Consider the following 27,459-nt stretch of genomic DNA (forward strand, 5'->3'; position numbering starts at 1 on the left):
CGGACCTTGTGAGTGGCAGTAGGCAGTAGGCGGACCTTGTGAGTGGCAGTAGGCGGACCTTGTGAGTGGCAGTAGGCGGACCTTGTGAGTGGCAGTAGGCGGACCTTGTGAGTGGCAGTAGGCGGACCTTGTGAGTGGCAGTAGGCGGACCTTGTGAGTGGCAGTAGGCGGACCTTGTGTGTGGCAGAAGGCGGACCTTGTGAGTTGCAGTAGGCGGACCTTGTGAGTGGCAGTAGGTGGACCTTGTGAGTGGCAGTAGGTGGACCTTGTGAGTGGCAGTAGGCGGACCTTGTGAGTGGCAGTAGACGGACCCTGTGAGTTGCACTAGGCGGACCTTGTGAGTGGCAGTAGGCGGACCTTGTGAGTGGCAGTAGGCAGTAGGTGGACCTTGTGAGTGGTAGTAGGCGGACCTTGTGAGTGGCAGTAGGCGGACCTTGTGAGTGGCAGTAGGCGGACCTTGTGAGTGGCAGTAGGCGGACCTTGTGAGTGGCAGTAAGCGGACCTTGTGAGTGGCAGTAGGTGGATCTTGTAAGTGGCAGTAGGCGGACCTTGTAAGTGGCAGTAGGCGGACCTTGTGAGTGGCAGTAGGCGGACCTTGTAAGTGGCAGTAGGCGGACCTTGTGTGTGGCAGTAGGCGGACCTTGTGACTGGAGTAGGCGGACCTTGTGACTGGCAGTAGGCGGACCTTGTGAGTGGCAGTAGGCGGACCTTGTTACGACCTTATGAGTGGCAGTAGGCGGACCTTGTGAGTGGCAGTAGGCGGACCTTGTGAGTGGCAGTAGGCGGACCTTGTGAGTGGCAGTAGGCGGACCTTGTGAGTGGCAGTAGGTGGACCTTATGAGTGGCAGTAGGCGGACCTGTTCAGTGACAGTAGGCGGACCTTGTGAGTGGCAGTAGGTGGATCTTGTGAGTGGCAGTAGGCGGACCTTGTGAGTGGCAGTAGGCGGACCTTGTGAGTGGCAGTAGGCGGACCTTGTGAGTGGCAGTAGGCGGACCTTGTGTGTGGCAGTAGGCGGACCTTGTGAGTGGCAGTAGGCGGACCTTGTGAGTGGCAGTAGGCGGACCTTGTGAGTGGCAGTAGGCGGACCTTATGAGTGGCAGTAGACACCCGCGAAATTTGAAAATCATGGCAGTATTCTGAATTCGCATAAGCAGATATGTACAAGCCGGGAAAAAAATGCTACAATCCTTGTATCTGTTTTAATTCATGTAAATGCCTTGCATAAAAGTAAAATGCATACAAGATGCTCTCAATGCACAGTAGCATAATTGAAGACATACGTTTGATCGAATTTACTATTGACATGTATCATAAAAAACACATTAACAGCTACCGGTATTGTGTATTGGCTGATTGTCCAGAACATTGTTTATGTTAACAACGTTGTAAACTGGGTCGTTGTTAACTTTTAAATCTTTAATACTCTGAAAGTTTTATGGACACACGTGTGTACTTCGGTACTAATTTTCTAAAATATTTAGACAACTGGTTCAGCTATGGTTGTTTACATAAAATTGTTCAAATTTAGAAGTTAACAGCGATGCTGTAAACATACATTGTTAACTTAAACAAAGTTCTGAACGATATGTCCATTGTCTGTCAAATTTCGATTACCAACAAGCAAAATATCACCCATTTCAACTTTTGATGATGACTTACCATTTTGTACCCATCAATCACAGAATACACATGATTAAAATCCTTTCAAACACGAGAGTCCATGGTATGCTTGATGCACGCATTGTCAGATCTGTACAAGTCAGAAAAAATAAGTAACAATGATTTTGTTTGTTTGGTTAGGGTTTTATTTCATGTAATTGCTTTGCATTAAAGTAAATGGCATACAAATGTTCTCCATACACAATAGCATAATTAAAGCCATACGTTTTCTTTTTAAATTTACCATTGGTTTGTATCATAAAAACACCATTAACAGTTTAAATAGTATCAGTGTATATTTTATTTGAAACCTATCACTATCAGTAATTGTACAACTCTACAGGTTTTTGTTAGAAAAAAATAATAATATCACAAGTTATCAGCATTAAGGTCCAATTTACTACAGTTTTTAAGTTATCAAATATAAAGCTTTTCTAAACAATTTGAGAAAAAGACATGATAAGGGATGAATAAAATTGATTATATTAATATAATGATTAAAAGGAAGATTAGAAAATTAAAGTATGCCTCCTTCAGTGGGATTCTAACCCGGGTGCTCTGGGGTTGTGATCGGGCACCACATCCACTGTGCAATGGAAGATAGGTTATATACCAAATTAGAAGTATGCCTCCTTCAAAGGGATTCTAACCCGGGTGCTCTGGGTTGCGGTTGGGGACCATAACCACTGCACCATTTAAGAGGGTTTTATACAGTTTGAGAGTTTAATAACAAATACATTAAGGTAAAAATGCCCATGAGTATATAGCATTTTAACAATGACAATGACTACGGCAGGATTGTAACCCAGGTATGCTAGGCCTGGGGTAGGGACCGCATCCACTACACCATTTAAGAGGGTTAAGTATACTAATTAATGTTTATAATTGTGGTGTTATCAACATTGAAATGAGGGCTGTCAAATTTCTAATGTACGTTTATGTTCCACAAGGTAAAATGAACAAACGTTAAAACAAAATTCCCTATTTTATCGACACTTTTCAATATCAGGAAGTAAGTTAATAAGAAATGTTGAAAAGGCTAAATGTAACCCGTTATTTATTACTATATTTGTAAATGTAAACAAACAGACTGGCCAAAACATACAATGTCGGTTTATATTATTATGCACTAACAGCTTTGGCAGATGCTCGACATTCTACAACTAGCAATATATTTTCATAACAATGAATGCATTTCATGCATTTCGAATATCTAACTTTTTCTAGACAATTAAAGAACATAAGGTAGTGAAAAACAAAAGCTGTCACAGGAGTGACAAATACCCCTGAATTCTGACTGGACACAGGAATGACAAACTATTTCTTTGATACAGGGCTACATATATAGCATGTATGAGATTATTGTGCACTGCATATTCAATTATCATGCTTAACCAATGTGTGTTGTTTCATTAAAATCCAGTAAGTAATTAAGAAGTTATGCTGCTAACAAGAAAAAGTAACAAAGGGCAATTACTCTTTGATTAGCTGAAATAGAGTTATAGTTCTTGTACACTGCACTTCCTCTCATTTTATGTTACCATTGTATGAAGTTAAATTTAATTCCATCCAGTAGTTTTCAAGTTATGCTCCAGACAAAAAAGGTAGCAAAGGGCAATAACTCTTGATTAGCTGAAATAGAGTTATTGTTTTTGTACACTTCTTATCATTGTGCTTTACTATTGTATGAAGCTTATTTGAATTCCATCCAAAAGTTTTCAAAATATGCTCCAGACAAGAAAAGGTAGCAAAGGGCAATAACTCTGTAATTAGCTGAAATAAAGTTATGGTTTTTGTACACTGCACTTCCTCTCATTGTGCTTTACCATAACAAAGGGCAATAACTCTGTAATTAGCTGAGTTATTTATCTGGTACACTGCACTTCCTCTCATTACTTTTAATACTTTACTATTGTATGAAGTCTAATAAATTCCATCCAGTAGTCTTAAAGTTATGCCCTGCTCAAGAAAAAATGCAACAGACCAACAGACTGTCCAACCACAGGGTGACTCCAATATACCCCCTCAAACTTTCGTTTGTCGAGAGTATAATTAATGCTCAAAACAATGAACAAAACAAACTCTCAAAACAAATGCATAAAAATAAATAATTGCACAATCTAAATCTAAAATCTATTTTGACACTATAGCAAAAATAATAATACAAATTGAGGATGACAATGAAATTCAACTGAAAACATTTTTTTGACTAATGGGTGGTTTTAAACAGAACACTTATCATTTGACAACGCAAGAACCTTTCCAAACAATGGCAACCAGCACCAACATTTGTAAGAACTACTAGATGATTAGACTATCAACATGTATATGGAAGTGACAAAGAAAAAATAGATGCAAATAAACGAACCCTCACAATGTGAAAAATAATGGAAGATAATTTATACACGCATTTTTAGCTATCCGTGTCAGCATTTTATTAAAAAATCACATTTAAGATTCGTAGACATAAATGCTAAAAATAGAAACAGAAGTATCAGAAAAAGTAGCACATTAAAGGGGCTAGACACCAGATGGTCCAAAAATCGGCAAATACCGTACTTCTTCAAAACAAGCCTAGAATTGTCAATGCGTTTTAGTAGGAGGCCGAGGATGCATCACCTTACATGGCTAAAGTAATAAACACAACAACGATGTTGCTGTTTCGTCTGTGTTTCCCCGTTTAATATAGGGCATCTATGTTTTCCAGTTTAAATCATATTTGTATGAGTACAGGTAAATGTACCAATGCTAATTTTAAATTTACTTGGATTTACGTGGCAGACAAAGCTAGTAAATTTTGAATTGGAAAACTACGCAAAAACTGCGAAATATGCATGTGTCGCAAGCGTTATGATACATCTGTAAGTAAGATTCAATGTGTTGTATACAATGATGTCAATTTTACGTAAGTATTTGACAATTTTATTTTTAATTTGCAATTGTACCATCTGGGGTTAAGTCCATTTGCTTATCAAGCTCAAATAACATGTTTTGGTATACATTCAATATGACCCCCTTGCATCGACAGTGTGCTTGGAGATCGGAGTTGGGTGTGTTTAGTCAACATGTTGTAGAGTTTTAGATAGTGAGTAATGTAAGGTTGCTACGACCTGTATGTTTTTGGTGGCACCCTTCCACCCAAAATATGGACAAGCATGTGCACCCTTCTTACACTTAAATGCTTAAGATAATAATGTTTCTTTTGTTTTGAGATGGGATTATGAATTCAAACAAACTTAACATATTTGGCAGTCCAAACCTAAAAATACTAAATTTTAAGCACAATTCTTAACATTTTCTGTGAAATTCATATTGTGAAAACTCACCAAACTTAAGCCGGAAACAATGTGCCCTTTTCTTCCATAGAATTGGATACCCTTTTTAAAACCGAGCTTAAACCCTTATTTAGATACCTTATTTAGATCTGACCCTTTTTAAACTCTTATTCATAATTAACATGCATACATCAATATCAGGGGTTTTAATACCTGATTATTGCCAATCCTAAAAACAGCCTGAGGTCTGTTTGAGTATGAGGGATTTATGCCCACGGCAGGGGCTTAGACCCATTTTGAAATTGTTAACAAAGTCATTTATATTCATTTCAAGGTACAGTGGTACTTCCCATTTTTGATACAAATGTCTGAGCAAAAAAAAAAGCAATCTTAAAAACTATACAATAGTCTAGAGTTAAATTCTCTCAATCCTGATTTTCAGGATTATTCCTGAGCTTATGTTTTACAACCCCTGCCAGACTTACCCACAACTGTTACTACAATGCCATTTTAGTTAGCTTATCGGTAAACCAATTAATATCAAGGTCAAATGTGGAGACATTATGAATCCATTTTGAGTCTGTTTCCTGGGTAGAAACCAGTACAGGCCCCAATATCACAAAAATACTCAAGTCAATTCTCAATCTCAGTTCAATTTACCACATGAAAACATAGATTGATTCAAAATCTTGCATGTTTTTATACTTATTGAAAAAATATTTTCTCACAGAATTTGATGATAAAAAGATTTGTCAATATTTTAGAGAAAACTTATTCAAGAGCAAAATATATACTTAAGTAATTGTTACAAAAACAGTGAACTGTACTCGAACACATTTTTGGCTGTAGAATATTTTTCTCTTAGAATCTTGACCATTTTAAGGCATTAATCAACACATTCTTTGATAGAATGTGCATTTAAAAGGTGTAAAAACATATATGATTTTTAATAACTTTTGTTGCTATGGGGTAAATTGAGTTGAGACTGAAATTGAGATTTGACTTAAGTATTTTTTGATATTTGGGCCTAGTGTCATTTTCCATAGGCCATGAGAAACTATCTTTGGTTGGGATCAATCCCACAACCTCTCAGCTGAGATCACAGGCAGACACCTAAACCACTAGACCACTATCATCTTCATAAAATGCACACTTTAGAAAAGCTATTCAGCTGAAGTTACTTTTCCTAGCTCAGCTTTGCTTAAAATCAAATTTTGTAGAACTGCAAAAACAATATACTGTTTATAAATCTGGAAGGTTCTATGTGACTAGATAGGTACAAAATATAGATAGACGCACAAAAAAACCCTAATCAATTATAATGCATTATTATATTTATATCATTTGACTACTAAGCGAGACTCATATTTACTAAATATTGCATCTATGGAAAATATTTATTACTGGCAACAAGATTGTAACCGTGTATTTAACAGCTGAAATTGCACAAATATTACATGACTGGCAGGTCCTAAAAGATTAACAGTGATCAACTATCGTCTTATCAAGTAGTAATACTATGTTTTCTGCACCTTTCTTTCAAATTAAACACGGTATCCTTTATAAGAACCATTGTTTCGGATATTTATTCATCGGTTTCGGTAAATTAAAACAATTGTATTAATATTGGTACTGCTCATTTGGGAGTAAGAGTGCATCTTTAATGTTTTGTTCCTTTAAATAAAGAATCTCTCTTTTACCCTTCTTTTTGAGCCCTTGTTCATAATTTAAAAAAAATGTACAGACAAATCATTGATCAGTTGAGATTCATGAATTATCCTTGTCGCTTCATGCCGGATTTAGGTGGTGTCACAACAGTGTCCAGTAAGTGGTGATCCTCTTTTTTCAGGCACCAGGGGGTCCTGAGGAAGTCACATGATAGTTTGACCTCCAACAACGTGACAGGTGCTCTGTTAATGGAGAGGGAGTTACGAGCCTTGACCTCATATTTGACTGTGTGCACACCTGTTTCTCGATCCATTCTATTGGTTTGCTGAAAAAGAAGTAAGAAATGAGGAAAATAGGTATATACAGTAATTTAACTAGAGATTGCTTTTTTGAAAAAGCGCATGTCTCCCCCATTGTGTGGTCGTAGGTGAGAAATAATCAATGATGGATCCCAAAATCAATAGGGGCCATCAACTAGTCATGACTAACTGGCATACCAAGTATGAAGTTCCTGGGTGTAAACGTTCTTGAGTTATTGAGCAGAAACCGGTTCTTCACCTCAAGGTCAGTGACCTTGACCTTTGACCAACTGATTGCAAAATCAACTAGACATCATGACCAACCTCACTTCAAAGTTTGGTGAACCTAGATCAAAGCATTCTCCTGATATTGCACGGAAATATTTTTTTACATTAGAGGTCACAGCGACGTTGACCTTTGACCTTGTGACCCCCCAAAATATAGGAGTTTTCTAAACCTCATGATCAACCTCCCTACCAAGTTTGGTGAACCTAGGTCAAACCATTCTCAAGATATTGAGCGGAAATGTTTTTTACATTGGGGGTCGCCGCGACCTTGACCTTTGACCTAGTGACCCCAAAAACAATAGGGATCTTCTACACCTCATGACCAACCTCCCTACCAAGTTTGGTGAACCTAGGTCAAACCGTTCTCAAGATTTTGAGCAGAAATGTTTTTTATATTGGGGGTCGCCGCGACCTTGACCTTTGACCTAGTGACCCCAAAAACAATAGGGATCCTCTACACCTCACGACCAACCTCCCTACCAAGTTTGGTGAACCTAGGTCAAACCATTCTCAAGATATTGAGCGGAAATGTTTTTTACATTGGGGGTCGCCGCGACCTTGACCTTTGACCTAGTGACCCCAAAAACAATAGGGATCCTCTACACCTCACGACCAACCTCCCTACCAAGTTTGGTGAACCTAGGTCAAACCATTCTCAAGATATTGAGCGGAAATGTTTTTTACATTGGGGGTCGCCGCGACCTTGACCTTTGACCTAGTGACCCCAAAAACAATAGGGATCCTCTACACCTCACGACCAACCTCCCTACCAAGTTTGGTGAACCTAGGTCAAACCATTCTCAAGATATTGAGCGGAAATGTTTTTTACATTGGGGGTCGCCGCGACCTTGACCTTTGACCTAGTGACCCCAAAAGCAATAGGGATCTTCTACACCTCATGACCAACCTCCCTACCAAGTTTGGTGAACCTAGGTCAAACCATTGTCAAGATATTGAGCGGAAATGTTTTTTACATTGGGGGTCGCCGCGACCTTGACCTTTGACCTAGTGACCCCAAAAACAATAGGGATCTTCTACACCTCATGACCAACCTCCCTACCAAGTTTGGTGATCCTAGGTCATGCGGTTTTCCAGTTATCGATCGGAAACGAAGTGTGACGTACGGACGGACTGACGGACTGACGGACTGACGGACTACCGGACTACCGGACTGACGGACAGGGCAAAAACAATATGTCTCCCCCAGAGAGGGGGAGACATAACTAAAGTATTTCATCTCAGGATTAGTTGTTTCTTTCTCAAACTCCTGGGCTCCCTATAGAGAAAGTGGCCTTGTGGTATAGGTGTTCACTTCACACCAAGAGGTTGAGGGTTTGATCTATATCAGGGGGAGAGTGGCCTACATTTTCAGCCAATAAAACTGCAGACAGGCAATCACTAAGTATTAGACTGAATCATTAAGTGTTTCACAGGTGTTAAAAGGTCCACCTACAGCCACTCCCTGCATCAGATTTGCATTTACAATGTATCAGCCAAGGAGGTAAAACTTTAAGGCAGTTAGATGACCGGAATTAATATTTTTATGATTAAGAAGGGCTCATTCACTACACTTTTTTAATCATCAAAATGTTACTTCATGTCATCTAACTTTAACTTTTACTTAAAGGCATTACCCAAAGAATCACTATGTATTGTCATTAAGAATTAATATTTCAAAATTGATGATCAGAACTGATTCCCATTTGAGGTTAAACATTTACCTCATTTTGAACTCAATTTCAAAAAATGAAATGGCCTTCCAAAGAGTAGAACAAAATGGAATGTTAAAAGAAACTTACATCTTTTTGTAAGAGGTTTGATTTGCTTCACATGGCAATGATGTTCATGTAAGATAAGCTTTAAAGAGCTTTTAAGCGACAAACGAATGTTCAGGATGTTTTTTAATCTGCTATGTATGTTTGATTAAGAACAATTTAGCACTGCCTGGTGATAATTTACCAGTACTAAAATCGAAGAAAGTTCTATTGGGGTTCAATCCTAACCGCTCAGTCATTTTAACATACAAGCCACCCAGGAAGGCACTTTCAAAAACTGTAACCCCTTTAGTTTTTTGTATTAATAAGAACCTAAAAAGGAACCGACCCGTATAAGACTTCCTTATTTTGCCTTCGACAGGTCGTTTGTATGTTTATATAGAATAACCCTAAATATACTGGTACTTATAATTAATTTAAATGAAGGTGAAAATATAGGTTCTTGCAAAAAAATTAAAATAAGTAATGCTTTTTCAGCTTTAACTCATTTGACATTTGTGCGCCATTTATATGACTTACCTCTTTTTGGTTAAATAGGTTTGCACTATCTCGTACTCTCTTCACTCTATCGTGGATGTGACGAAAGGTTTTCCTGCCAGTTGAAATGTTTTTTGGTCTGCGAATCTAAAATTTAACAATAGCTTTCTTTAAAGAGATTCATTCTGCAACAATATTGCTAAATATTGTTGAAATAAATAAGTAATTCTTCTTGATTTTATAAAGTTACACCAAGAAGCAACTGGCCGATACTCATTAGAGACAAATTTTGTAAAAAATTCTACGTCACAAATCTATAAACCATAGGACATAGTGATAACGTTAGGCATGCTTTAGAGCAAAAAAGAGCAATTTCTGTTTTATTTTGTATATAATTATACACAATAGAGGTCTAATTTGATGATGTTTTATCATTAAAACAAGCATGTTCTTCACATTTTATACAAAATTAACTCCTTTATTACATCTTACAATATAAAATGCGAAACAGTCCCTTTAAATATCAAAATATATTCACGATTTAATTTGATATACATGTGAAAAATAGTGTTGATAGATTATCAGTCTGAGGAGGTAGGATTCGTCACTTGTTAAGAATAAATAGGTAGTGTTGGATACTTTAAATGTTCTTAAAAAATTTCAATATACAAACAGATAGAAGAACTGATCAGAATATTAAACATTATTTTAATCTCAAGCTCCATTACAATGTACATGTAACATTCCGCAAAACAGCATGCTGTGCAATGATCAATGATATAACACTTACAAAAAATATACATTAGGCCTAGAAAAAATACATTATGTTTGGGTTACCGGACCCTACCTACAAAAGAGGTGCTGACCATACCTACAAAAGAGGTGCCGACCCTACCTACAAAGAGGTGCCGACCCTACCTACAAAAGAGGTGCCGACCCTACCTACAAAAGAGGTGCCGACCCTACCTACAAAAGAGGTGCTGATCCTACCTACAAAAGAGGTGTCGACCCTACCTACAAAGAGGTGCCGACCCTACCTACAAAAGAGGTGCCGACCCTACCTACAAAAGAGGTGCCGACCCTACCTACAAAAGAGGTGCTGATCCTACCTACAAAAGAGGTGTCGACCCTACCTACAAAGAGGTGCCGACCCTACCTACAAAAGATGTGCCGATCCTACCTACAAAAGAGGTGCCGACCCTACCTACAAAAGAGGTGCCGACCCTACCTACAAAAGAGGTGCCGACCCTACCTACAAAAGAGGTGCTGATCCTACCTACAAAAGAGGTGTCGACCCTACCTACAAAGAGGTGCCGACCCTACCTACAAAAGATGTGCCGATCCTACCTACAAAAGAGGTGCCGACCCTACCTACAAAAGAGGTGCCGACCCTACCTACAAAAGAGGTGCCGACCCTACCTACAAAAGAGGTGCTGATCCTACCTACAAAAGAGGTGTCGACCCTACCTACAAAAGAGGTGTCGACCCTACCTACAAAAGAGGTGCCGATCCTACCTACGAAAGAAGTGCCGACTTACAAAAGAGGTGCTGATCCTACCTACAAAAGAGGTGCCGACCCTACCTACAAAAGAGGTGCCGACCCTACCTACAAAGAGGTGCCGACCCTACCTACAAAAGAGGTGCCGACCCTACCTACAATAGAGGTGCCGACCCTACCTACAAAAGAGGTGCCGATCCTACCGTTTTTATTGTCAGTTGGTAAAAAACAACAAAATAAACAACAAATAAACACAAATTTAAGTGCGTGTTTTAATATGTAGTTTAAAACCTTTTATGCTTTATACAGAGATTACTTTAACACCATTCTCCAATATTACAATGATGTTTACTGCCTAATAAAAAATAAAAAAAGCCCACCCACTCTATCTGTTTTTCGAAAGGATGTAACCAAAACCAAACCTGATATGAAAGAGATTGATAAACAGATAGTATTATATTAAATGACTGTGTTTTCCTGACACGAGTGATACATGTATATGTATTGTCATCGTCTGCAACCATGGTACTGAATTCCGTTATACTTCATAAATACCCAGGGACAATTGACTGACAAAACCTCGTGATAATGAATATGCATGAGGCAGGGGAGACAACTTTTCTTCCAATGAATTAGCATGTTACAATTAAATATTCTTTAAAACTCTTAAGAGTCAGTAGCCTACATGACTGAGTGGTCTTGACTGCTGACATTGTTGTACTGAAAAGGCGGTGGGACCCGGTTCAATCCCTGTTAACCAGAATATTTTTCAATGGGAAAGCATCTGGTATCTTATGGAACCAATGAAACTGCCTCATTAGTCATTCATGATTACAAGATTTTCTAGGCCAAATCTCCCACAGTACACAACAAAGCATAACGCAGTAGTGTACCTGCAGTGTTCGACAATGATGTAATGTAAGGTTGATAACCCCGATTCAAAGAATGTGTTTATCAGGATTTGTTTAGAATGTTCAAGCATTTTCTATTTTTCCATTTAAAGAAGTTTCAGAATAAAAATTTCTTATTAAAGCTGCACTCTCACAGATTTACTGTTTTTACAACATTTAATTTTTTTATCTTGGTAAGTGCAAATTTTTAGGTAAACATCTTCAAACCAGTGATATAAGATTGCTGACAAAAAATCAGATCATAGTTTTTCATATTTCCGTTCGAAAATTAATGTTTCATGACTTAAACCATTACTAACAGTTTAAGAAAAATCCATAAAACCAAATTTTTTAACTTAAAATATAAAAATATGCGATCTAATTTTTTGTCCGCAGTCTTTTATGATTGGTTTCCATGGATTTTCCAAAAAAATGGCTCGTTCCAAGACAAAAATTTAAAAAGTTGTCAAAACGTTCAATCGGTAAGAGTGCAGCTTTAAATTTGAGAAAAAACTTTGCAAACTACTCTGATCATTGATCTTTAGGTGAAATTAAAGTTTAATGGCATGTAGAGGTTTCACAAGTGCTAGAACATTTATAAAATTAAATGACATTTCAACCTTTTCGTGGGTATCATTCTGAAAGTGTTGATGGATTTAAATGGTGCTCATAAAGTTTGTTCAATATTTCATGTGGACATTAAAAAATACCAGATTCAATGATTATAAACAAATTTCTGAATACAAACCTCAAGGTAGTTTTCTGCTGTGCCATTTACAATTTTTGACTTCGTCACCTATAAAACAGAAAGAAAACATTTTTACATTTGATAAATTTTGACAATTGATATTTTTTAACATATTTGACAATAACTTTCAAACCTTTTTTTAAATGTGATAGATGTCACTGCATTATTAATGAAGAAATTTATCAATGTTTTATTATCAGATTTAAAATTAAAACAACAACAACCTAACCTGGTGGTTTTCAATATGCAACTTAAGTCAACCTATGGTTATACATGGCTGACATTCATGATTAAGGTTTTTTATTTATATCACATAATCTAATTAGTTACATTGTTCTTCGATTGAATTAAAGGGTTATAGTAAGGTTTTAAAAAGGACAGGGTTTTGCATTGTGAATTTGACAAAAAAGTTAGGGATTGTGTTATAGTGGTATTAGGGAAATGAATGAATTCCATTATACAATTCATGCACAAATACTTTCAGATATATGTACATGTAGTAACAAGAACAGAAAAACAAACATATACCATGAACTTTGCTTTTCTTTAAGGAAAACCACCAATATCTAACATCTAGAATGACCTACAGCGTAAATCAGTGTTAGAGTACCGTAGCATTCCAGAACTCACCAATAGTCCACCCTTCTTTAACCTCACATAAAATTCATCGTCCTCCCGTCCCCAGCCATAATATCGATTTGACATACCATTTACCTGAAAGTAACAATGTTTTGAATGATTATGGGCGACATTCAATCATGGTAAATTATTTTTTTAAATGTTCTTAATGCGCTAAATCAGTCATTACCAAGTTTATTAAACAAAGTACATGTTCTTCATTTACTTGTATATATTCATTAACAATCTCCCACACAGTGATCTTCCTTGACAATCATAGAAGATCTTGTGACGTGTCACTACGTACAACAATCTCGGGATTTGAAAAAAATGAATTTGAAAAATGGGTTCTTTACACATATCTATGCATTATTTATATTAAAGATATTTCTTTATAATGATTATTTTAAAGCAAAAAAGAAATCAAATGAAAAAAAGATTAAATTTTTTAATGATGTCATGTGATGTTGATCATCATGAGGGCAGTGACTACAACTGCTGTGTGGAGTTTGACTCATTATGTGATCATTTACCACATTTTATTTAAAATCTCAGTGAGTGAAAATATCTTTCTTATTCTACTGTTTGCAAATGAAAATAACCTTAAACAGTTTTAAAGGGTCGAAAAATCATGGCATTAACTTCACCCCAAATCTGATTGCCGGCTGAACAGGTCAAGTTTCGGAAAAACCAAAAGTAATGGGCGTGTAAAAGCACTTAATTCTAACTAACGGACTGCAGTGAAACTAAATTCCGAGATATTTGCATGTGTTACATAACTGATTGACAGTCTACAACAGGCACAACCGCAACATGGTGCAGTGACTGCAAACCTGTCCAGACTATTTTAATTTGGGCATTTTATTCATAATAAGGTGAACAATTGTTATATGTACATGCATTGTTTCACTGATTGACATAGACATTTCACTAAGTGTGTTTGCAAACAATAGTACTGAAATCTTAAGACTTTAGAAAGCCTTAAAATAATCTGCAAATCATATTCAATTTTACTTTCCCATTCATATTTGCAATATTCCCAGAGAAAATAAGTAACTTATTCAGCCATCAAATGGCATCAGATATATTAAACATACCTGAGAAAAATGTTTTTTGGTGATGAGCAGGATACCGCCAATAAATGTTGGGTAATGATACAGGGGATGTAACTCCGGTGACGCGATGTGGTAAGGGCCATTACCGGGGAAAGAGTAGTCCAGTTCCTCACTGACCGGCAGAAGGTCCACATCATGCATAGCTATGTAATCACAATCGAGGCTACTCTCCAATGCCCCTATATTGATTAGCGAGCCACGATTAAACCTAAAAACAAATAGAAGAAATTTAACTATGACTATGTCAACCTAGTGCAAGAACTCAATAACTGCACACAGAAATAGAACAAGTTATTGTTTTCTTGCTTTTAAGCTAGTTGTTTGCATGATCATCATTTTGTGCATTTTTTTGTATGAGAAATTATGCATGTGTTTCTATTGCTCATTGTCCATCAGTCCATAAATTTTAAGACATAGTTAGAATTATTGATTAAAGGCGGAGTGAAAAATTACCTAAAAAAATATGATTTCGATTTCATATGCTGTACATTTCATTGTTTTAAATATTGTCTACTTACATTCCCTTTGGCACTAAAACATTAGCAACATTGGTTGGTCCTGATGCTGATTTGGCCACAACAAATAACAGTTTGTTCAAATGATTTGGGCCGAAAAAAAGTTGGAGTAAGTTGTCAAAATAATAATAATATTTTCTCATAAATTTAGTTTTTAAAACAGCAGCAGGCAAAATCAAGAATACTTTTCCATGTAATTAATACTCCATCAAATAAAACATAAATTGGTATGGCCTTAAAATCAATGTGTAATGAGAAAGGGTTCTCAATGGCAGCCAAAATGGACAGTTCAAATTGGTTTTTTAGTGTGAGAATCACATTTTTTTCCCAAATATTGTCCAAAAAAAAAAAACCTGGTCAGAAATATTTCTTTTAAGGATAGTTCAGTCCAAAGTTATTGAGAACCCTGGTAAGATATTCAGTATATATCCTTCTAACATACCTTAATGTATCGATTTGATTGATGACATAGATTTCATGCCTCACATGTTGTTTTAATAAATACTGGTGTAAATATGGAGCAAATTCCATCAACTCTTCAAATCTTTCCCTGAAAGGCACTATGATGGCAAGTTTGTGTGGCCCCCAGTTTTGATTATCATTTTTTTCCAGTGATATATTTTCCTTGTTCTTTAATAGATAACTCTCTAAAACTAATGACTGATTTTTTATTAGATAATCAACAACATCTGTCAGATTTGGCACGATAAGTCTCTCTAAAACACTGTGATGTTCGTCATCTATTTTGGTAGGTAGAAGGGTAGTGGGGCTGCACCAAAACAGCATCATTGTCAGAGTAATGAGGTACAGCATTCCCACCACAAGGAGACATTTCAGTAGAGATATCTTCCTGGCCATTAGACATGAGTATATTTTCTATCTTGGACTGTCTTTGGAGCACAGGGACCTGCAAATACACATGGCATATTATTAGCAATAACAGAAGTCCACATAATTATTAGCTCTGAAAAAGAACAGCGATAAGTATTAAGTTAGCATTGGTACAAGGATAAATTTGTATTTCAGATTTGGCTTTGGCAGTAAATGTGTTCATGGTAATTTAAGTATCTGGTATATATCACTTAATGAAACAGAATAACATAATAATAATGTAAAATATCATTAAAGCAATATTTTATGCTAACAAGTATGGATCTTGTGATCATGTCAGTTTGACAGAACAACAGAAACTTGTTCTTAATTTGGCATGCACAATGACATAATGCACTAGTGAATTGTAACCACGGTCCAGGGAAAAGCGGGGACTTTGACTTTTGGTCCAGCCAATACCAGGTAAAATCCCCGACCTGCGGGTACAAACTGCTGGTAAAATCCCTGCCAAATGCCCCTGCACCCAAGGGACATCCTTTTTTTTACCCTTTAGAAATTCAAATAGGGGAATTACATCCAATGATAATGTCAATCAACCAATCATATAACAATGAAACAATTATACCGTTATTAACACTAATGAAAATTGTGGTCTTCATAGACATAATTTGAGAAAATATCTACATTTGCTGAAGGGTTCCAGCTTTTGGCATCTAACCACTTTTTATGGTCTGCTACTTTTTATTTCATCATACAAAAAATAAGGGCAATTTACAAAATCATAAGCAAGTGACGAGTCCCTTAATTTCTTCAATTTAGAGTCAACATATTCAAGTTATTAGACATCAAATTACACAAGGGATATATTTTTTTTTAAATATCTAGATTTTTTTCATTATCTTAAGGTTTTTTTTTAAAATGAAAATTATGTTGTATGCAAATGGAACAACTTAGTACACAAATTATTCTCGTCAACATCCGAAACAAACGTCCGAATTAGTGGTATGTTACTTACCTCTTTAATACTCAGGTATTCAGTTGTCAAATTCGATCAGTGTGGATGTCCAGGTTGAATATGCTTCTTTATATTTCAGACCTCTTTCTTTGTTTGTGAAAATTATGTGTCAACTGCATCTTAAAATGTATTTTACGTTGCCACAGCACTCTACAACAGCACTCAATGGTTAAAGAAAGCAGGAGAAACAGTCAATTGTAAAGCTGCGTATAACATACGCAGTGATTTCCCCTAACAAGAATCAGAGCTGTATAGTTGTGATGAAAGGCATCAGGACAGATTCTATCGCATTATGAAAAAAGGGCTCTATTAACCAGTTGGTTGTCTTTAGGATAGAATCGGGTGTGTACAGACCTTGCAGTAAAGGCAACATATGTATTATGTATATCGGTATGAACCTTCTTCAGGTCACGATAAGTTACACGCATTGGCAGACTCAAGAATATAATAGTGAGATGGTTGCACGACTTAATAGGGGCTGAACGGTGCAAGACAGGGGTGGGCTGACCAAATATGAACGGAGCTGTGAACCCACAACCACGACATACAAACCCACGAACACAATGAAGTATTAAACCCCGGCGTACAAACCACCTCGCATACTCTATTGTATATATTTATGAACATTTAAGGGGTTTACGGGTTTTCGGGTTTTGGGTAATTCCACCAACCGAAGTTCATGTGCTACCCTTGTTTGTTTCGCATCGATCCTAACTCCTCTTGACATCTTGAGTTTAATTGGTTCAATTCGTCCATGTCTGCACTTCCCTTTTTCAGCATTGTCATGATCTAACTCAATATATCACGCACTGTCCTGTCCCAAATCGGACAGCCCCAATCATGTTTACACGACCCTCAGACCAATCTGCCCTATCACAGCTCACAAAATAAGACCATACGATCTTCTCTGCCCGCATCAACCCTTTGTGTCCTTACCACTGTCTTGTTTACATCACACTAAACCGCCACATTTAGGCTTCCACTACCTTGTCCTACCCCCATCCGCACCACATCTGCCCAATCCTACATCCATCTGCACCACATCTGCCCGGTCCTACACCCATCTGCAAAACATAACCCCAGTTCTACATCCATCTGCACAACGTCTGCCTTACCCTATACCCATGTGTACCACATCTGCCCTTTTCTACACCCATGTGTACAACATCTGCCCTGTTCTACACCCACCTGCACCACAGCTACCCTGCCCTACATCCATCTGCACCACAGCTGCCATGTCCTACACCCATCTGAACCACGTCTGCCTTACCCTACACCCATGTGCACCACATATATGCCCTGTTCCACACCCATGTGCAACACATCTGCCCAGTCCTACACCCATCTGTACCACGTCTGCCTTATCCTACACCCATGTGCACCAAATTTGCCCTGTCCTACACCCATTTGCACCACATCTGCCCAATCATACACCCATGTGCATCACGTCTGCCCATTCATACACCCATCTGCACAACATCTGCCAAGTCCTTCACCCATCTGCATCACCTCTGTCCACTCCAACACCCATCTGCACCACATCTGCCCAGTACTACACCCATCTGCACCACATCTGCCCAATCCCACACCCATCTGCACCACATCTGCCCAGTCCTACACCCATCTGCACCACATCTGCCCAATCCCACACCCACCTGCACCAAATCTGCCCAATCCCACGCCCATCTGCACCACATCTGCCCAATCCCACACCCATCTGCACCACATCTGCCCAGTCCCACACCCATCTGCACCACATCTGCCCAATCCTACACCCATCTGCACCACATCTGCCCAATCCTACTCCCATCTGCATCACGTCTAAACCTACCCAAACCTGCACTGATGTGAACCACATCTGACCGATCATACACATATTAATCTGCACCTTATCTGCACACACATACATTTATTTATCTGAACCACATCTGCCCAGTCATACACTTTGTTATCTGCACCAAATCAGCCCAATTCTACACTAATACGCACCTCACCTGACCAGCCCTAATTGTTCTGCACTGTTTTGCACTGCAGTGTCTCGATCGGCCCTGCCCAGACCACGGACTGCCCGATTATGATTACATGTTTGATCCAATATTGATAAAATTTGATCAAAAGTTTGCTCTCGACTGCATCTTGCTCAAGTTTGATACATATGTACATGGAAAATTACTAGAAGTAGGGAGATATGATATTACAGGAATAAGTCTCAATTTTGGAAAGATATTGAAAAATAATTTTTTTTCAAATATGCACTTTGTACTGTATAATATACTAATATATTATACAGTACAAAGTGCATATTTGAAAAAAAATATTTTTCAATATTTTTTTACATATTCGGTATTATAATTTTTATTAAGCAATTATAAGATTTTTTTTGATTTTTTAAAAAAATGTTTGAGTTTGAAAATCCGGTGCCAGTGATCCACATTAGCGTTATTTAGGGTTGATACTTGATTTTAGAATAAATGTCAGACACCAGCGTTTGGGCTTCTTTTTTATGTATGGAATGTGCGTTGAAAAAAGGTGTGCGTGAACCCGGTCACCCCAAAATGGCAGGTAGTATGTTTGAACTGTTTGAACGTTGCCCAAGGTTTATCGACCAGACGCTATATCTAAGTTATGTATAATTAATACGAGTTTATGAATAGGTGAATTATATTGCTAATTCTACGATACATGTATTTCGATATAATATCAGGCTCTTTTCGTAAGTGTTCAGCATTTCGAATTGGATATTAAAAAAGAAATATGCTTATACATGTAATTACTGAACACATCCAAATAGACGTGTATGCCAACATAAAAGTCTATAAGTTTTGTCACATTTATTATCCACAAACAGATAGAAAATATTCGAAATCAGTTATGCTTTCACCATAGTGCAACCAGTCCCAAATACTCTGATTTTTCTCTTTCGACAAATGTTCAGACTTAAACATGTCCGGTATCCAATTCTTCGGCGGCTTAGCATTCCGTAATTGGTCATAAGAGTTAAAATCCTCTGCTGAAAATTTCACTGCGCGTTTTTCAGGCACAAGGGGACTTGATTGTTCAGATACACTTGCCCGGAACTTGGTAACACTTCTTCTGGGTTGAGCATTTTTATCCTTCCCCGATGCCTCTGACCGTCCTTTGGTTTTACCTACATTGTCTTTTCCCACTTTACTCACTGTTTCCTTTTTACTTGTTCCGCGGTCAGTGTCTATTTCCTGGTCTACCATATAGGGGATGGAGATTCGCTCCATCTTCCGGCGGATTTTCTGTCCCTCCGGATGGGCGGAAGTTTTTATCGGCAGGAAGAGACCCGAGCGCGGCTGCACCTTTTCCGGGTCCATGGTTGACCGGGAGCGCCCGCCCGCCGGCGCCGAGTGTGCGTACATCTTCCGTGCGTTTTCGGACTCAGAATTCAGACACACAGGAACACTTATCATCTGTTCAGTAGTCCATCGCGTATCGACAGCGTTTGTTGTAAAATGTACTTTGGCACTTTGAATAATTCTATTATCGTCATACGTTGTCCCCTCGGTCGCATAAGGTTCCTGAAACATAGCTCTAAGATCTGTCCTAAATTTGTTGTTGATAGAATTGTTGGACTTATCCACAGGAAGAATGTAGTTTATCCCCTGGCTAACACGTTTCCGACACACGGCGTCTTTCATGTCAATTATAGGAGGCAGGTCTGGCCATTCGTACTCCAGCAGTTCTATATTATAGTCTCCTTCGTTCGGCGTGGTGGATGTTTCAGGCTCCGTTTTCCGCGAACCGGAAGCGGAAGCGCTCCTGTAGCTGCCCGAAGGCGGTTTGGAGCGCGGCACGGCGGACACATAGCCATGGTGGGTGCGGGGTCGCGCCAAGCGGAGTTCCGGTCCGATGTCATGCGGCATTGTCTCTGCACGGGTGACTGAAACGAAAACAGAAGTACGCAAAATGATAAGTCCAAAGCTTTTAGTCGTATAAATATAAAAGATCAACAATGTCCAGCAGTTTACTATAATTCATTCCTTACATTTTTAGAAGCAATCTTGTCGTGTTTGACTGTTTTCTTATCCGGTACGCGTCAGAAATATCTGTATTTCGACGGAGACATTCTATTTATTAATATTTTTTAATTTAAAGTTGTCTATTTCAATTATCTTTTAAGCTTTGATCAAATCGAACACGCATCTTGACGGCAGATATAAATAAATAATGTCTGTTTACTTTAAAATGTCTGTTCTTTGTAAAGGTGATTTAATAAATCCTTTTAAAAGTATTGACAAATATTGAACGCGAAGCATTAAACTGCCTGACGATTGTTTGTGTTTTAATCATCACGGGATAATCAAATATGGAGATCAAATCTCTTCTGAAAGGTTCAAGTGTAGGCCAGTTTATATTAGCTCAATATCTTATACATATTACTTATATAAGGTGTTATTTAAAATCACCCTTACCGACATAAACAATCTGATTTCTCAAACTGAACATAATAGTATTAGCAGACTTTAGTTCAGCTATTAGTTCAAAAATATAAATATGGAGGAATGGCACGCAATTTTATATTTAATTCTCACGATAAATGTATAAATATAAATATAATCTATCACATCTGGTACCATAGTATTCATTATCAATTAAATATCAATCGTGGTATAAATTAATTAAATTTTAATATATAGTCATAGACAATAGGTAATCGCGAGCTGTCAATATCGTGTCGACATGAAAGGAGTTGAAATATCTTTAAATAACTACTTGGCAGTGTCTTGAAATACAACAATCAATCTGCGATAACCGACAAAATTAGGCGGTGGGTTGAAGGCTATATAAATGTAAGTCAAAATAACGAGATTCGTAAAAGTCGCTAGAAACACAAACGTTCTCAAAATGAAAATAAATACTTTCGTTTCGAGTGGGCGAAACGTTATACATGTATGTATGAACAATTGAAATATAAATTTACTGCATGCAATTTCTCGTGAATATGTTATTGAAATAAACATATACTTGATTAGATGCCCATAATTACAAATAAAAAGATCTGGGGAAAACATATATACGGTGGTATTAAACAATCAAATATACGTTAACAAATAAATATATTACAGCTTCAAGGGATATTTTTATATTTGGGTCAATCTTTAGATACACACATATTTATATCAAACAGTTTCTTGTTGCAAATGCACAGTTACAAAACGTTTCTAGCTTTCTTTACAGTGGACAATGTTCTGATTGCATGAATAGTTTAATCTTCAGAACTCAACATGTGCGTTAGAACGCTAATATCTCGTTGTATATGTTGGTCTCATATCATTTTATCATTCACAGTAAAAAAGAAAACGGAATTCATTTTCTTAAGTATCTTCCAAAGCACCACAAAATATTCACCGTGGTTCTTTAACAGAGAAAGTTCCAGGTTTGTTTCATATCAAAGTCTATTTATAAACGTAACACACATCAACTGTAACACTTCACATACACTACCAAAGTCAGGTTTGAACAATACAAAGTACGGTCGTTATAGTTTAACAATATACGGTACGGTTATGGTTTAACAATAAGCGGTACGGTAATAGTTCAACAATACACGGTACGGTTATAGTATAACAATACACGGTACGGTTATAGTACGCGGTACGGCTACGGTATAACAATACACGGTACGGTTATAGTACGCGGTACGGCTACGGTATAACAATACAAGGTACGGTTATAGTATAACAATACACGGTACGGTTATAGTATAACAATACACGGTACGGTTATAGTATTACATTACGCGGTACGGTTATGGTACAACAATACGCGGTACGGTTATGGTATAACAATACGCGGTACGGTTATGGTATAACAATACGCGGTACGGTTATGGTATAACAATACGCGGTACGGTTATGGTATAACAATACGCGGTACGGCTATGGTACAACAATACCCGGTACTGCTATGGTATAACAATACGCGGTACGGCTATGGTACAACAATACGCGGTACGGCTATGGTATAACAATACGCGGTACGGCTATGGTATAACAATACGCGGTACGACTACGGCACAACAATACGCGGTACGGCTATGGCACAACAATACGCGGTACGGCTACGGTACAACAATACGCGGTACGGCTATGGTACAACAATACGCGGTACGGTTATGGTATAACAATACGCGGTACGGCTATGGTACAACAATACCCGGTACTGCTATGGTATAACAATACGCGGTACGGCTATGGTACAACAATACGCGGTACGGCTATGGTATAACAATACGCGGTACGGCTATGGTATAACAATACGCGGTACGGCTATGGTATAACAATACGCGGTACGGCTATGGTATAACAATACGCGGTACGGCTATGGTATAACAATACGCGGTACGGCTATGGTACAACAATACGCGGTACGGTTATGGTATAACAATACGCGGTACGGCTATGTTATAACAATACGCGGTACGGCTATGGTATAACAATACGCGGTACGGCTATGTTATAACAATACGCGGTACGGTTATAGTACAGCAATACGCGGTACGGCTATGGTATAACAGTACGCGGTACGGTTATTGAATAACAATACACGGTACGGCTATGGTACAACAATACGCGGTACGGCTATGGTATAACAATACGCGGTACGGTTATAGTAGAACAATACCCCTACGGTTATGGTATAACAATACGCGGTACGGTTATAGTATAACAATACCCGGTACGGTTATGGTATAACAATACGCGGTACGGCTATGGTATAACAATGCGCAGTACGGTTATAGTATAACAATACGCGGTACGGTTATGGTATAACAATACGCGGTACGTTTATGGTACAACAATACACGGTATGTTTATGGTACAACAATACACGGTACGGTTATGGTATAACAATACACGGTTCGGTTATGGTATAACAATACGCGGTACGTTTATGCTACAACAATACGCGGTACGGCTATGGTATAACAATACGCGGTACGTTTATGGTACAACAATACACGGTACGGTTATGGTATAACAATACGCGGTACGGCTATGGTATAACAATATGAGGTACGGCTATGGTATAACAATACGCGGTACGTTTATGGTACAACAATACACGGTACGGTTATGGTATAACAATACGCGGTACGGCTATGGTATAACAATATGAGGTACGGCTATGGTATAACAATACGCGGTACAGTTATGGTATAACAATACGCAGCACGGTTATGGTATAACAATACACGGTACGGTTATGGTATAACAATACGCGGTACGGTTATGGTATAACAATACACGGTACGGTGTATGGTTATAGCACTTACATAATTTTTCGCTCGATTGTGAAGACAGTTATAAGCTTATATGAATCACTCTCGAGTCCGCTTTTCCTTGGTAGAAACCAGTCCTGTGTCTGAGAGCCGAACGTATACGTATCCATGTTGCGGTATGAACCCACAACCACTTGTATGAGAGGCGGAAAACGTAACAGTAGACAACCCTTACAGAGTAATTAAGCTATAGTTACTGTTTATGGTAAAATCCGCCTCTCGGAGACCACTGACATTCCAGTAACAGGTATCCAAACACACTTCGAAATGTTATATATTACAAAATAAGTGTATTAGTGAAGACTTCAGGTTTCGAACTCGTGCTTGGCTGGTGATACTTACAACTTAAGTAATATCCACTCTAAGTTTGAATTTTACACATGCCGAAAGCACAACGTAATTGAAATTAAACCTAAATAGTATCGATATGATCGCTCCACACTATAGCTAGCTTATAAAATACTATCTTTCTCTACCGAATCAGTTCCATTGAAATGCTAATTACACCGCAGATAATACAAGCTTTTAAAGATCGAAAATCCTTTCACGAGCAAGCGTAAACAAAATATTTTACCAGTTGAGAAAAGGTTCCGACACAACAAAAAACGTCTATAAAATGGTCGAAGTTTAATGGCTATTCCTTGGTTTGAGATATGGTCGTTGAGACTTACAAATAATGTTCATGGTGATTAAGGTAAGCTTACAATGGAGCTAATCATGGGTAGTGATTTGATACCGCTGTCAATACACAGATCAATGCATTAATCTGATATATCTTTTATTCACAAATCTATAGGTGGAGTTGACAATGCCTTTAATAAGATTTTCTTTTCAAATCGAGCGCTTATAAGAGCTCTCAAGGCAGCTGTATTACATGCACGTGCAAATTGATGAAGGCAAATGTTCAAATGTCAATCCACTGTAAACACATGTCAGTCAAACACTAAGGTTCTGTGATATAAAGTATATTATAAACGGAGTAAGCAGACTTAATATACGTTCCGAAATTGATACTTTAGACATTTATATCGCTAGCATTTACATGTGCTATCATTTTATAAGTTTCCTTTGAAGTACGAATGAGATGTGCAAATCTCTTTGAAATCTTTACCTGCAAGTCAGTCGTTGGGTTAATATAGAATATATTTGTATTCCTATATGCTGACGATAAAATTCAACTTCATGAAAAAAATAGAATTGAAGGAGCGGACCTTGATATGATGACGGAATACTTACACAATTGAGGTGAGATCAATCACATTCTAATGATGATACCCACGGAATTATGTTCAAGGCTTCCTTGATTACATACTGTAGACAATGCATGTTCAATACTGTCCGCTACTGCGCATGCTCGATAAACGATGCGTATGTCTTTCATTCATTTCTCAAATATGCCTTTTGTAAGGACACTGAGCCCGATCCTGCCTGGACGCCCTTCGCACATTCCACATCAACTTATGTTTAAACGCCTTTCGAGATTTCAGATCGGAATTATATACTGTACAGAACCCAGTTTATCGACGAGTTAAACTTCCCAAACATGCATACTTCTGGGTAAAAGATGGGTCTATAAATGATGAGAGACGTTGCTAACCATTTAATTATGGCACACAGCAGATTTTGAACAAGATATACACACATATCAAAAAGATAAACTAAATATATACAGTTATCAAAGTTATTAACTTATTAGTTATTAGTATATTATTGTTCTTTTAAGTTGTCGCCTGTCCATGAACATGCCTTTTTAGAGGTTCCATAAATTACAGCTGTACATCACTGCTTTGAACGCTATTACATACGCAATACGACAACTGTTTTAATGTCCTATATAGTTGCAAGACGAATGTTGATGCTAGGCATCAAAGACGCGGCTGAATGGGTTTTATTGAATATTAATATATATCTATTGATGTTCATGAAACATTCTATTTAAGTTTCATGAATATTAGACCAAACATAAATCCTCTAGTGTGTTCCAGATTGGACCTAGTTACCTTGTTTTTGACCCCATGTGACCAATTTTCTGACAAAGTTTGAATATAATCTGAACAATCATTACCATAATATGGTTCGGGACAAGATTTTTCTAATATTTGACCTAGTGACCTTTTGTTTGATCATATGTGACCGAGTTATAAATATGTCCAAAAGCCCATCAAGGGAAATATTCTGATTAAATTTCAAGAATATTAGACCATGTACAAATGTATAATGCTTTTAGTATGTTCTAAAGGTTTTGTTTTTTTAATTTGACCAAGTGACCTTTTTTTACCCCATGTGATTTACTTTTACAAGTGGTCAATATTTCATCAAGGGGTATATTCTGACCAAGTTTAAACATCAAGCATATATTGCGGACAAACTAAATCATTTCTAAACCTAACGGATGTTGGCAAATCATTATGCGATAAATATCGAGCCTCGTTTGTACTTTCGACTATGGTAGAATACAAAGCATTTCCCTCATTCAGTATACAGTCTACATCGACAGTCGTTAATGAGGACATGTGGTTGTGTTCGTAACTAAAAAAAGCCAATAATGCAACCAGAGCCGTAGCGGTACATTTCATGCCATTGTTTGGAGAAAACAAAGTTTGCCCTTGGTGAAAATGTCCTAAAACACCTCTTACCATAGTGAGTTTTCGCGTTTTCTTTCCCCGCAAAAAGATGGAGGAGGATGCTGAATCGTTGTGTCACGTGCAAAATATCGATACCCAATTGGCTCATTAAAGTCATGTGACAATATATACAATTGTTAACATTCCGAATAAACACGGACATATCCGAACTATGACGGTTTAAGAATAGATCGTAGATACTCGGTCGTCTCCGGCATGCGTAAATTATTTAGACTGGTACCTTGCATTATCACCGATAAAATTATTGGTGTCCGGTCGATTCGGCCTAATCGTTTTCGGCCTACTTTTATTCATTAATGTTTGTTTTAAATCGACGCTTTGAACTTTCATTTTTTATATCAGTTAAATTTAAATTGTGTTAATTTCGTTATTGCGACTGATATTTGTTAGTAAAATCGTGTGATTTAAGCTTTGTATTTCCATTTTATATCACTTAAATTTAAAATAGTCAATTAATGCCAACCGCCAACTCATCGGTTGTATGTTTACATTTTACACTGCACATTTTCATTTTTCATTGTACCAATTTGAGTTTTATTCTCGTTGCATCTATTCAACAGACGTCATTCTGTGAAAGTCACATGCCGAGTTTTACATTGCAGTGTGTAGAAGACAGATTTCAGTTCGTAGTTCTACAAACTACATTGTATGGTGGTGACTTTTCATTCGCAGTTGAACATGTTTAATTTTATTTATAGATAGCTCCGCCTTAACCATGATTGTCTTAACTCCGCCTTAACCATGTCTTAACTCCTCCTTACGTCTTTCGGAAATTTCCGCTATCACTCGGCTCTATTTAAACCAATTATGGATACTTCCATGGACATTACGAA

General features: G+C 37.6%; 2 protein-coding genes across 7 annotated transcripts; both read right to left on the reverse strand.

The window, feature by feature from the left end:
- Positions 1-1,793: 1,793 nt before the first annotated feature.
- LOC128211975 (beta-1,4-galactosyltransferase 7-like) lies at positions 1,794-16,820 on the reverse strand. Its single transcript, XM_052917170.1, has 7 exons — positions 16,673-16,820; positions 15,269-15,733; positions 14,294-14,519; positions 13,209-13,292; positions 12,579-12,626; positions 9,485-9,589; positions 1,794-6,928 (listed from the first exon to the last, which is right to left on the reverse strand). The coding sequence occupies exons 2-7, from the start codon at positions 15,682-15,684 to the stop codon at positions 6,710-6,712; spliced, it is 1,098 nt and encodes a 365-aa protein (XP_052773130.1). The 5' UTR covers positions 15,685-15,733; positions 16,673-16,820; the 3' UTR covers positions 1,794-6,709.
- A 2,668-nt stretch (positions 16,821-19,488) lies between these two features.
- LOC128212034 (uncharacterized) lies at positions 19,489-24,680 on the reverse strand. 6 transcript variants are annotated; one of them, XM_052917256.1, is made up of 2 exons: positions 24,556-24,680; positions 19,489-20,579 (listed from the first exon to the last, which is right to left on the reverse strand). In XM_052917256.1, exon 2 carries the CDS (start codon positions 20,560-20,562, stop codon positions 19,507-19,509), a length of 1,056 nt encoding a protein of 351 aa, XP_052773216.1. In that variant the 5' UTR covers positions 20,563-20,579; positions 24,556-24,680; the 3' UTR covers positions 19,489-19,506. The 6 variants fall into 6 exon arrangements, with proteins under 6 accessions (XP_052773216.1, XP_052773214.1, XP_052773218.1 ...); XM_052917254.1 differs by lacking the exon at positions 24,556-24,680 and adding an exon at positions 24,324-24,526; XM_052917258.1 differs by lacking the exon at positions 24,556-24,680 and adding an exon at positions 24,179-24,311.
- Between the last annotated feature and the right edge of the window lie 2,779 nt (positions 24,681-27,459).

Source organism: Mya arenaria, chromosome 12 (assembly GCF_026914265.1).
Source record: "Mya arenaria isolate MELC-2E11 chromosome 12, ASM2691426v1".
NCBI lineage: Eukaryota > Metazoa > Mollusca > Bivalvia > Myida > Myidae > Mya > Mya arenaria.